A 12,715-nucleotide genomic window follows, 5' to 3' on the forward strand; every position below is an offset into this window, starting at 1 on the left:
AGATCTGTATCTTATTTTATTTTGTATTTACGAGATAAGGAAACCTTAGCTTTTGTTTTATTTTTTTCTGTTAATGTTTTTTATAGTTAGAATCTTTCTGTTGCAGAATTTAAATTTCAAATCAAACACGTAGAAAAAAACTGAATCCTTGAAAGAGATCTGAGTGAAGTGAATGATTTAAGACAAACAATGTTTATCTTTAACTCGCCAGTGGCGAGTTTTACAGGGAGTCCCTGAAGTAACCGACCGACTGTCTGATGTTTCCAGAATCTTCTAAAACACCAAAAATCTTCACTTTAATAAAACTTTCCTGCGTAGGTCCTGTAATAACAGCTGCCTGACGTGACAGAAAGATGAAACTAACGAAAAACAAACAAAATGATCAAAATCATCTCTTGGTTTTTACATTTCACGTTTTCATCATTTTTATCATGAAATACAAATATTGTTCTCTCGGTTTTAAGCTCCGTCCTTGTTTTTGGCACAGTGTCAGCAGAAAAACCCAGACTTTTAAAAAATTCCTTCAACCATAACAAAGCATTTCCTCTTTCACAGCTGAAACACTAAAACCTGACGCGTTACGGCTTTATGCTCAACGTTCAATACGGACAGATGTGAGGACAGACTTTGATTTTGCCAGTTGAACAACATTTCAATTATTATATATATATAATTATTATTATTCACACATGTTCAGACAGATGTTGCAGGTTGTATCCCTCTTCAACGTGTTTCCAAACAGCAAAATGTCAATCATTGTTCTGCTAAGTTCTGCACAATGTCTTTATTCATATGTATGAATTTCATATTTTACTCCAGTTTGCATAGATTTTAGGCTGTAAAAGTGTTTTTTTTATAAGACTGCAAGTTGAATTTCATAGAAAGAAAAGCTGGAAAGAATCTAAAAACTAAAGGATGATGATTCTTTACATTATGTTTGCTGGAGTCAAGCAGAAAAGATATTAAACATTAAAAAAGACTTTCTGTCTCTGTGTAAATGTGGGATTTGGATGTTAAATGACAATTCTGTCCTTTTTTCCGTATTTATTACCTGTTTTCTTTGTGTCTCTCAATAAAGAATAGTTATTTTTACAGCGTGTCTGGTGATGTTTGTTGAGCTGACTGAGGTTCAATCATCAGACAGGGACACAGCGCCACCTGGGGCCCGAACCGCAGATTACAAGAAAACTAACTGAACTATGAGGAGAAACAGATTCATGTTGATATCAATCTTCAAACAGAGGAGCTACAATTTTACCACTTCAGAATTTAGGTTTAGGAAGTTAAGTTATTGATGTATCGTCTCTCTATTTTCTAACTTTCCATCCATCTCTTTTCCTTTTTAGGCGGCTGTGGCTGTGAGTTATACTACATGCAGAAAGAAAAATCACCATTTATTAGGATTAAATATCATTTATTTGGTGGAGACTTCATACCTGAATGTTGTTCTTTAAAACTTGCCTGGTGAGCTCATAAGTGATAGAGCTTAATCTAAGATAATAAATGATTTATTGTAGTTTCACAGTAAATTCAGCTCACTTCATGTCACACTTTTCACTTTGAACTTCCCTTGCTTGGCAACAAGGAAACACAAGTTTTCAATAGGTAGCACCAAAGAAGAGATAGATGACATACTATGCTATGACTTTTATTTTAGAATTTGACAACATACCATGTATGTACATGCTATGAGATGTGGACGTTTTGAGATGTCCAAAAATGGAAAAATATTGATTAATACATATTATAGTATAATATGTTTTAAAAATGACAGGGGAAAAAACAGACTTTGAGATGTCAAAAAAATGACCCCCTCAATAAAAAAAAGTAGATTTTTGTCAAAAATGGTCAAATAATAATAATAAAAAGCCTAAAAATGCTTACAATGAGTCAATTATAGTCTGTTGATACATATTAGAGCATAATATGACCAGAAATGACAGAAAAACACCAAATTATGGGATGTCCAAAAATGACCCCCTCAACAGAAAGTCGATTTTTGTCAAAAATTGTCAAATTTTAAAATGCCTAAAAATGCTTAAAACGGGTCAATCGGTTGATCAAGTAGTGGTAAAGTTGGCCAACAATAGTGGGAAAACACTTTATAAGGCGACATCCAAAAATGACCCCCTCAAAAATATTATTGTCTGTCCAGCAGCCTTCCCCACCACCTGATCCACCTCACCACCAATTTGACACAGGGGCCACAGCAGGGGCCAAGGGCTTCTTCACCGGGCCAGTGGCCCCTGTAGGCCCCTGTGGAGAACCACCACTGAAAATAATAGAGTGATGAGTTAATGCTGCAGGGTTATTTAGCTCAGCCTGATAAATGGTATAAAACATTTTTTTAAAAACTGAAATGATTGGTCAGTGTCTCATGATTCTTTATTATATATTCTGGGATTGAAAACAAAGCTTGGACACTGGATGTTTCAGGACAGGCCGCAGAAGCTCTCGCTGAGCTCCCACAGCTTCCTGGCGGCGGCGGCGTCCCTCGCCTTCGGCTCCATGTCCGTCTTCGGGGCGCAGCAGGTGAAGTAGCGCCCGCTGAGCTGCTGGATGCCGTCCTGCAGGGCGCAGTGCAGCGAGGTCTGGGCTCCCGACTCAGCGTCCAGGAAGAAGAGGTAGATGATGGGCTTCCAGAAGAGAGACCACCAGAAGCCCCCATAGCGAGCGATCTCAGTCCGGATGGCTCCTGATGGGGAGAAAACAAGAAGAAAGTCAAGTTAATCGACTACACATTACATTTTTAATTCATATACATAGAACACGGTTTCTACTTTCTTCCTGAAAAAAACAAAACTGAAGGGTGATAAAAATACAAATAAAATGTTCATCTTGAGTCAAAATAATATAAGATTATTCCGTCAAGCTTGTATTTAATCATTTGTATATTTAATGTTTATTTTCATATTAAGTTAGCTGACGTGGACAATATTTAGATGATCTTTGATACAAATAATGAAAAATTTTCAAGCTGAAACTAAAATTCATTACGCATTTCATTGATGTATATGGGCATAATAAATGAAACGTGAAAAAAAAATACAGATATAAATATTCATCTTGAGAAATTAAACATTGTTTGTAATAAAAAATGACAATGCATTTACCACATTATTAGTGAGAGTCAAAATAGTGACAAAGGAAATTAAATCCATGAGATAATTCATGACAACTCAATATTCTGACATGTTTTTGTCATAGTTGCATATAAACCTCCTCATTTAGGTGAAAGTCTATCTTTGCGTTTGTTGTGTTCTGGTAGTCGTTGTTAAAAGATGTTAATACACCTGTTACACAACAACAATTAGTATTGTTGCCAATATTAGCTGCTTGCTGTGTTTTGTATTGTTGCACTTGCTTGATGTTTGCCTGTTGTCAGCTAGTTCGCGGCGTAAGTCGTGTAATTATGACAAATGCACATTTACAGCTGTTTATATTTACACCAGCAGATACGGAGCATCACTGACCAATAATACTTTGTAAAATGTCCTCAATGTGGCATTATTGTGCCATAATATTTTCTTGAAAAGTGAAAGTGTAGCTGTCCGGGTGGCCTGAGGATCTGAGAGGACTGACCTGGGTGGAGGCTGTAGCAGGTGACGGCGCTGCCCTGCAGCCGCTTGGCGAGCTCGTAGGTGAACAGGACGTTGCACAGTTTGCTGTGGCAGTACAGCTGGAAGAGCTGGATGTCTCCGCTGCCCGGCCCCAGGTCTCTGTGAGTCTTCAGGTAGTTGAAGTCCACCGTCCCCATCTCGTGCGCTCTGGACGCCACGGTCACCACGCGGCTCGGCCCGCTGGCCTTCAGCCGGTCCAGCAGCAACACCGTCAGCAGGAAGTGACCCAGATGATTCACGCCGAAGATCATCCCGAAGCCGTCCTCCGTCTTCCCGCTGTTCATCAGACCTGGAGACAGAAACAACACGTTTAAATACAACAAGAAACACGCAGGTTCAGATCAGCTTGACAGGAACACACTGTGACTTTCACAAGTCCAGAGTCAGAGTTTATAGTCCAGTCAGCTTAATAAAGGACTTTTTAGGGGGCGCGGTGGTGCAGTTGGTAGCGCTGATGAATAACCTGATCCTCCCACGCTACGTCCTACCGGGGACAAGAACTCTAACTCTGCATGTATCGGAGGAAGTTGGCTGAACTGGTTCAGGTTCAACCAGTTCAGGTCTCTCCCCAGACCGACAGGGACGAGGTAGATACTCCACTTCCATAATGAATTTAATTTAAGGACTAGTCATGACTTTTCTGCCGTGTGGTGACCGTGGAGTCTGAAACTGTCAAGCAGGTAAAGAAACATCTCCTTCCAAAGTAAAATGCATCAATCTCGTGCACTCACATAACAGTTTTCACAGTCAGGAGATACTCTCTTATAGAATCATTGTTATTCTATACTGTGTCATTTTTAATTGCTGTCAACATGCTTTCCAATAGGACATTAGTAGCCAGCCAGTGTGGAAAATAGCTGGCTAGGGGGGTCCAGGGGCATTCCCTCCATGTAGTCCGTCCAAGCGGTTCATGCCAGGCTCGAATCAAACCCACCACTGATGATGAATGTCATCAAAAGACGCTTTTTTTCTCAAAATACGCAGGTGTCAAAGCTGTTGACAGGAAAGAGGCAGACTAGAAAACCGCAAAACCAACTGGGGCAGTGGGCGGGGCATCAAGGCCACGGTGGCCTCGGGGCAGATATGTTCCTGCCCTGGTCTCCAGAGTCTCCAGAGTCTCCAGAGTCTCCAGAGTCTTTAGAGTCTCCAGAGTCTTTAGAGTCTCCAGAGTCTCCAGAGTCTTTAGAGTCTCCAGAGTCTCCAGAGTCTCCAGAGTCTCCAGAGTCTTTAGAGTCTCCAGAGTCTCCAGAGTCTCCAGAGTCTCCAGAGTCTTTAGAGTCTCCAGAGTCTCCAGAGTCGCTCTGACAGCTTTAAGTCGTAATGTGGAACAAAGTGGATGCTACAAAGAAGAAGTTTTGTTCCAAACAAAGAGAAAAGGAAACGGATCAGCAGTTGTTCCGTCTCGGCCTTCACAGGAAGTTGTTGGGTTGTTGGGTCTCTATTTTAAAATGCACATAAATTTGAGGATAAGTGTCATCCAGCTAAACACATCTGTGTCTGACTTTAACTGGTTTTTATGGTCAAACAGCTGGTGAAGTCATGAACTCATGAGGACTGACCGGCGTTGTTGATGAGCAGATCCAGTCTGGACTCGGACTGCAGGAAGTCTGCAGCGAACGAGCGGACGGACTTCAGACTGGCCAGGTCGAGCTGCATGAAGACCACCTGGCTGTTCCCCGTCTCCTGGTCACAGCAAGGACGGACCACAGGGACAACAGGGACAACAAGGATAACAGGGACAACAAGGACAACAGGGACAACAGGGACAACATTAGTATTTACTATCATTAACTCCAATAGACTGGACTTAGTAAACGTGTTTATTCCTGGTGTGTCTCTACAGTCAGGAACAGTTTTGTCTTCACCTGGATGATTTCCTGGACGGCGGCTTCGGCTCGCTGCCGGTCCCTGCAGGCCAGGATCAGCCTGGCCCCCCTCCGGGCCAGGTCCATGGCGGTGGTCTTCCCGATGCCGGTGTTAGCTCCTGGAGAGGACGGAGGGGACAGTGTTAGTGTTAGAGCCGTTAGAGCAGTCTGACCCAGTTCTTTTGTTCTAGACTTGGTTTCTACAACAGATTCAAAACAACTGAATACAGGTCACCATTTATTGAAAGAATCATTTTGCTAAATGCAACGAGCACCTGGACTCTGCTGTGTCCAGGTTCACCAGTCAGAGTTAACAAGGTCCTCATTACACAGTTTTCTTCTGGGAATAGGACTCGTCCCGACAGCAGGATGGACTTTGTCTCAACTGGTCAATTCATTGGTTGAGTCAGAGGGCAGGATCTCTTCACCTTTAGCCAAATAGAAGAAGGAAGTCTAGCTCAGTTGACCTGCAGCTCAATAAAGGAAGTGAGCCTTAATTGTTCGTTGAACAGCTCATCTGCAAAGTCACTGAAGTTTTTTTAACAAATAATAGTTTTAACACTTCAGTTACAGCTAAGCTAAGCTAAGCTAAGCTAAATGTGCCTATCCTTCAGCAGAGAGGACGTTTTTATTACTCGGCTCTGCAGATTTTGGATAAATTATCATGACATTTCAAATGGACTACGCTTGATGCGTCTCAAGTTTTGTGTCTCACTTTTTACACTCCGTGTACCTTCTGTTTTTCAATCCGTCTCATGTTTTACTGATTTTTTTCACTTTTTTCCGCTCTGTGTCTCAGGTTTGTCTGCACCATCATGTATCATATTATTCCATATATTCTCATGTTTTTCCATTCTATTTTTATTAGACATGTTAGCGTTTGACAGATTTTCGCCTCGACAATAACTTCCTTTATTCTTTAGTGAGGTCATGTGTCTTTAAGTCAGGGCCCTGTGGCTGTTGTGGTTTTTACTTTTGGAACATTTCCCTGTGAAGCTGTTATCTGAGCTGCCAGATCTTATCTTTAAAGCCATCAGGCTTTAAATGCAGCTGGTTACGCTCCACCCAAAGATGAAGTATTACACAGAGACTCTTTCAGGCTGAAAGCTGAATGAACAGGATCATTAGTGACTAACTAGTCCGGAGCTTTCTGCAGGATCACAGAGTCTTCAGGCTGTTTCGCTTGTGAGGAATGAAGTGTTATATTTTGAGTATTCCAGGCAACAAAAAGGGTAAATAATGAGGTCGCTGCCTCTGCTGATGTTGAACTTAAGTGCTTAAAATTCCTTCACAAAATTCCAACGACTGAAACGTTCCAACAGAAGCAAACAGAGAGATTGTGGGAGAGTTTAAAGTGCATTCACTGAGGGAGTTGATCTCAGGTTTCCTCTGGCAGAAGACGTTGTTATGCTGACACTGTTTGAAAGCTTTAACTCTCGGCTCTGCAGGCTGTCGACTCACCCGTGATGATTACGGTTTTCCCATGAAGCTTTGCAGCACTTTTGCATCTGGGCATCCTGAGAACAGTCACACGGAGAAGAAAATAAGCTGCGACCAACAGCAGAGCAGCCAGCAGCAGCAGCTCCATGATCGTCCTGCCAGAAGAGACGTGAGCTGCAGCTCAGTGGACTCTGATTATGTAACTCTCTATCAGCTCCACACCCTTTCTCTCTCTCTTTCTCTCTTTCTTTCTCTCTCTCCCCCGCAGCAATCCTCCTCATGCCTCACAACACCACTTTGTTTCCTTCCGGTTTGCACAGAGACTCAGCTGGAAAAATCTGATCTGAGTACAGTTTCCAGGTTGATATTTCACTTTGAGGAAAACCAAGAATTGTATCTGTTGCTTTCAATTCATTAACTGCACAACCAGGACAGTGAGACTTTGGTTCTGCTGTTTGTTAAAGACGCACACGACCAAAAAAGACACAAAATGACCAAAACAAAGTCATAAAAGTCCAACAAAGGACACAAAATTTCCAAGAAAATACACAAAATGGCTAAGAAAAAAACACAAAAAGACCAAAAAAGACACAAAACGACCAACAAAAGACACAAAATTACTAAGACTCAAAAAGACCAAAACTAACTAAAAAAACAACAATAAAAGACGCAAAAAGACCAAAACAAACTCATAAAAGATCAAGAAAAGACACAATATTACCAAGAAATACACATTAACAAAAAGACACATAATTGCCAAAACAAAGTAATAAAAGGACACACAAATACCAAGAAGACAAAATTACCAAAAAAAGACACAAATTAGCAAGAAAAGACATAAAAATATCAACAAGACACAATTTTACCAAGAAGAGACATAAAAAGACCAAAGAAAGACAAAAGAGGACCATATAATATTTTCAAACAGAATACACTTTATTTAATACATTTAAAAGGGAAAATAGAATAAAGAATGTGCATGCAGCTATGTGGATGGACAGAAACAATAATAAATCCCTGTGATGGCTGAAGCTGTTCCTGTTCTGTCCTGTGGGGGGCGCTGCAGGTCACCCTCAGAAACAGTTTGTTTATTGTTTATGAATTACATGTCAACAAAAGGAAATAAATCACAGCCGGCAACAGCAGAATGTTGATCAAACAAAAGCAGAAACAACACTACAGATGGAAAAAAAAAAGAAAACTATAACAAAAAAGGTAGAAAAAATTTATTTTTATTTTGTTTTAAAAAAAAAAAATCAATGTTTTGTCTGAAAGTTGTAAATTTGGTGTTTTCAGTGTATAAGTAATATCTGTTTATTATATAAAATAATATAAAACCTGAAGTTTAATTCATGAGATTGTTTGTGATCAAACGTCTTTAATTTTATTATTACAATCAATAATTAAAGCAGATCTGATGGTTTATTCCCTTGTTTTTTTATTCAGTATAAACTGTTTTTTTATCTGATAAATGAGGAAACATGTTCCACCGTTTAAAGTTCAATAAAATCAAATCCTGTTTTATCATGTAAATATTTTTTTTCTGAAATCTGAATTATTATTGATTTATTTTAAACAACTTTTCCCCACATTGATTTCAAACAACTGATATTAAACAAATAAAATAAACAAGAATGAGGATGTTTACGCTGGACAAGTTGAAATGGTTAAATCATGTGAAAGTTGTTTATTTCATTCATTTTGTAACAAAAAGGCTTTTAACTTATTTACAAATGTTTTCTTGAAGCGTCTCAGACACACAGAACTGTTCCACTCTGTCTGTTATTAAAAACTTTCAACTCAATAAAAATAAAAATGTTTTATCGAAAATAAATTTGTAATTAAAAAATGTTTTATTGCAGATCAAAAAGTTTTATTTACTGATGAGTTGAATCTGATTGTGTCGTTTAAAATCAAACTTTTGTAAACGAACCTTTGTATTTGTAAACAGACTTTTAGATTTGTAAACAAACCTTTAGATTTGCAAACAAACTATTAGATTTGTAAACAAACTATTAGATTTGAAAACCAACTATTAGATTTCTAAGCAAACCTTTGTATTTGTAAACAAACCTTTGTATTTGTAAACAAACTTTTAGATTTGTAAACAAACTTTTAGAGTTGTAAACGAACCTTTGTATTTGTAAACAAACATTTGTATTTGTAAACAAACCCTTGTATTTGTAATCAAACCTTTAGAGTTGTAAACAAACCTTAAGATTTGTAAACAAACTTTAGTATTTGTAAACAAACCTTTGTATTTCTAAACAAATCTGTGTACTTATAAACAAACTATTAGATTTGTAAACAAACCTCTGTATTTGTAAACAAACTTTAAGATGTGTAAACAAACTTTTAGATTTGTAAACAAACCTTTGTATTTGTAAACAAACTAAGATTTGTAAAGAAACCTTTAGATTTGTAAAGAAACCTTTGTATTTGTAAACAAACTTTTAGATTTGTAAACAAACCTTTGTATTTGTAAACAAACTATTAGATTTGTAAACAAAGGTTTGTATTTGTAAAGAAACCTTTAGATTTGTAAAGAAACCTTTAGATTTATAAACAAACTATTGGATTTGAAAAAAAACTTTTGCATTTGTAAACAAACTATTATATTTGTAAACAAACCTTTGTATTTGTAAACAAAGGTTTGCTGGCTGGTCTGAGGCGTTTTGTCCCGTTGAACCGGATAATAAAGACACAGAATGACCCGTGTGTGACAGGCTTTATTGGGACCTGTAGGCACTGTGCGGACTCTGTCTCTATAGTCTTTTGGGTCTCAGGTCTTCCAGAAGTTCGGGTTCTGGCTCATCCTCCTCTGGAAGTTCTCGTACCACTTGAGGACGCAGCTGGACGGGATGAAGGTCTCCGCCGGGTTCGGCGCCATCTGCGCCTGCGACACGGCGAAGGACGCGGCGAAGTTGTAGAGGCTGTCCAGCATCTTCTGCGAGAACTGCAGGAACGAGTCCACGGTGGCCACGGCGGCCCCGGACACCGGGGTCTGCTGGGCCAGCTGGTCCAGAGCCTCCACCGACACCCCGACCTGCGCCACGGAGGGCGACGCCGAGGAGGCCACGGCCCCGAAGGGGTGCGCCCCGCCCCGGCCGGCCTTCAGCCCCGAGATCCGGAAGATGGCGCTCGGCTTGTCGTTGGTGATGAAGCCGAGCAGCTGCCACACCGGCCCGCCGCCGGCCGCCGGGCCCGGCAGGGAGAAGTACACGGCGCCGCCCATCCCGGCGGGGAACGGCACCGTGCCGAGCATGAACACCACCACGTGGTTCACCTGCTCGTAGTCCGGCAGGTTGAACACGAACTTGTCCGCAGCGACCTGCAGCGCGTCGGTCTGCACCAGGCGGCCCGCGACCAGGCAGCCGAACATCGCGCCGTTAGCCGTTAGCTTAGCTTAGCTTAGCTTAGCCCAGTGGCTAGCTCCGCTCAGGACCTGCTAGTCCGGGGACAGGCGGAGGACCGACTCCCGCTGCTGGCGGACCTGCTCATCGGGGCCACGGGGCCGCTGGAAACTTCTAGAACAGTCCGGGCAGGTCGAGCCTGATCGGCTGCTCGGCGATCGGCTGTCCGTCCTGGAACAGTTCAATGGTTCTTTAGCCCTCGGTCTTGACTGTCAGGATCAAGTAGATCTCCAAACATTCATTTAAGAGTAAGATTCCCCCTTTAATCCCACAACGGGGACATTCAACCAGTGCACTAACCAGCAGTGATCACACCATGCTGAGGAGCAGTGAGGAGCAGTGAGGAGCAGCACGTTACTGACGGGAGGTGCTTCAGTCCTGGGATTCAAACCAGCGACAAGCCTGATACCTGACTTCTAGGCTACAGACTGCCCAAATTAATAAAAATGAAATGCAAATAAATAAAGCAGTTTTTACGTCACAGTAATTGCAATAAGGATTTATCCTTTGATATATACCAGGATCATTGTGTGTGTTCAATTACAAACAAAACTTTTTAATTTAAAAACTCTTTTTGGGCTGTCAGAAACACACAATTTCACTCTTTTTCCAGAAACATCTTTATTAATTTATTTAATTACACACACATAAAATAGCACAAAATCAAAAATAATGTTGATAACAATGCTGACTTATCACATTATATGTTTATGACCAGGATCATTGTGGCTGACCTTGATATTTATTTATATATCTTTATTTTTCCAGTCATCATAGAAACGTTATAATGAGTTTAAAATTTACTTCATAAGGTTCTTGGCATACTGCATTAAACACACTGTGTACTACTGGAACATACTAAATCTAAATCTTTTTCTGTCAGAAAGTATTTTGGGAGAATGTGGTAGTCTGCCTGCGAGACCACGGGCAGGGTAAAACTCACACAAATCTTTGTTGTTGCTGTGAAGCCGCTCGATGATTCGTTAGTCGACTTGTTGGCACGAAGTTAAGACAGTGGCAAGACCGGAAGTGAAAGCCATAGACAATAAAATATATCAATCGCATACAGTCATTGAAAAAACTATTAGACCACCTTTGTTTTCTTCAATTTCTTTTTCATTTTAATGGCTGGTACAACTACAGGTACATTTGTTTGGACAAATATAATGATAACAACAAAAATAGGTCATAAAAGTTTAATTCAAGAGCTGATATTCAGCTTGATAACAACCAAAATCATTATATTTGGCCAAACAATTGAACCTTTAGTTGTACCAGGCATTAAAATTAACAAGAAACTGAAGAAAAAAATGGTCTAATCATTTTTTCCATTACTCTACACACACACACACACACACACACACACACACACACACACACACATTGTCTTTTCTAATATTTTCCTTCATCTCATCCTGTCTGTATATGGGTTTAATGGTTTAAATTAATCATATATATATATATATATATATATATATATATATATATATATATATATATGGGCATTGTTGGCTTCAAAATTAGGAGATTATTTTTATTGTTCAAACGAGCCTGGTGAGTTTTATTGTGAAAAGCAGTAACCGGATGTACCGAGTTGTACCGTGCTGGTCTGCTCTGACTTGACGGTGTCGGTGTGAGCGGCTCGGTGCAGCCGTTGGTCCGGAGCCGTTAAATCAGACAAATAACCGGGATTAACCTCTCTGCTGGTCGGCTCGTGGACGGACCGGTCAGTGGCGGGAGAACCGACTTCCCCCGGACCCCAGCAGGTAACCGGTCCCGGTTCTGGCTCCGGGAGTCTCCAAACTTTTGCTGGTTAGCTCAGCCGGTTAGCCACCCGATGCTAGCAGCTGGTAGCAGTTTGTTGTTGAAACATTGATGAAGAAGCTTTAATGTGTTTATTAATGTTCTGTTAAACCGCTCATGGTTGTTTATTTACTGGTTATTGTGACAGAAACTCTTCAGGAGGACTTCCGGTCAGTTTCTGAAATAATAAAGTGAAGCTTCATCAGTTATTAATCACAAACTGCAGCATTTCTATTTTATTTTATTTTTTATTTCCGCACACATGAAACCGCATAAATCCAGCAAATAATGCACAAATGACAAAACAAACAATAAAATAAATTAGGAAAAAACTACGAATAAACTAAGATGACATACTTTACAAATAAATAAATACCATAAACTGAATAATAATAATAACAAGATGCACGAAATGAGCAGAAAAAACAAACCAGTCAGTTAAGAAGTCCGGTTTGTTTCAACTTTCAAGTCTATATTTATTTTTGTATTTTTTATTTATTTATTTTGTAATTTTTGTATTTACAACAACTTAACAAATAATGCTACATCTAAGGGACAAAAACAACCACACCTC

General features: G+C 40.0%; 2 protein-coding genes across 2 annotated transcripts; both read right to left on the reverse strand.

Annotated features, from left to right (window-relative positions):
* Positions 1-1,393: 1,393 nt before the first annotated feature.
* Positions 1,394-7,179, reverse strand: LOC131987828 (dehydrogenase/reductase SDR family member 13-like). Its single transcript, XM_059352702.1, has 5 exons — positions 6,947-7,179; positions 5,486-5,604; positions 5,180-5,303; positions 3,583-3,909; positions 1,394-2,695 (listed from the first exon to the last, which is right to left on the reverse strand). Exons 1-5 carry the CDS (start codon positions 7,071-7,073, stop codon positions 2,433-2,435), a joined length of 960 nt encoding a protein of 319 aa, XP_059208685.1. The 5' UTR covers positions 7,074-7,179; the 3' UTR covers positions 1,394-2,432.
* A 993-nt stretch (positions 7,180-8,172) lies between these two features.
* Positions 8,173-10,523, reverse strand: hikeshi (heat shock protein nuclear import factor hikeshi). The gene has a single exon (XM_059352703.1). The coding sequence runs from the start codon at positions 10,305-10,307 to the stop codon at positions 9,708-9,710; it is 600 nt and encodes a 199-aa protein (XP_059208686.1). The 5' UTR covers positions 10,308-10,523; the 3' UTR covers positions 8,173-9,707.
* Between the last annotated feature and the right edge of the window lie 2,192 nt (positions 10,524-12,715).

The sequence above is a fragment of the Centropristis striata genome, chromosome 16 (assembly GCF_030273125.1).
Source record: "Centropristis striata isolate RG_2023a ecotype Rhode Island chromosome 16, C.striata_1.0, whole genome shotgun sequence".
NCBI classification, from domain to species: Eukaryota; Metazoa; Chordata; class Actinopteri; order Perciformes; family Serranidae; genus Centropristis; species Centropristis striata.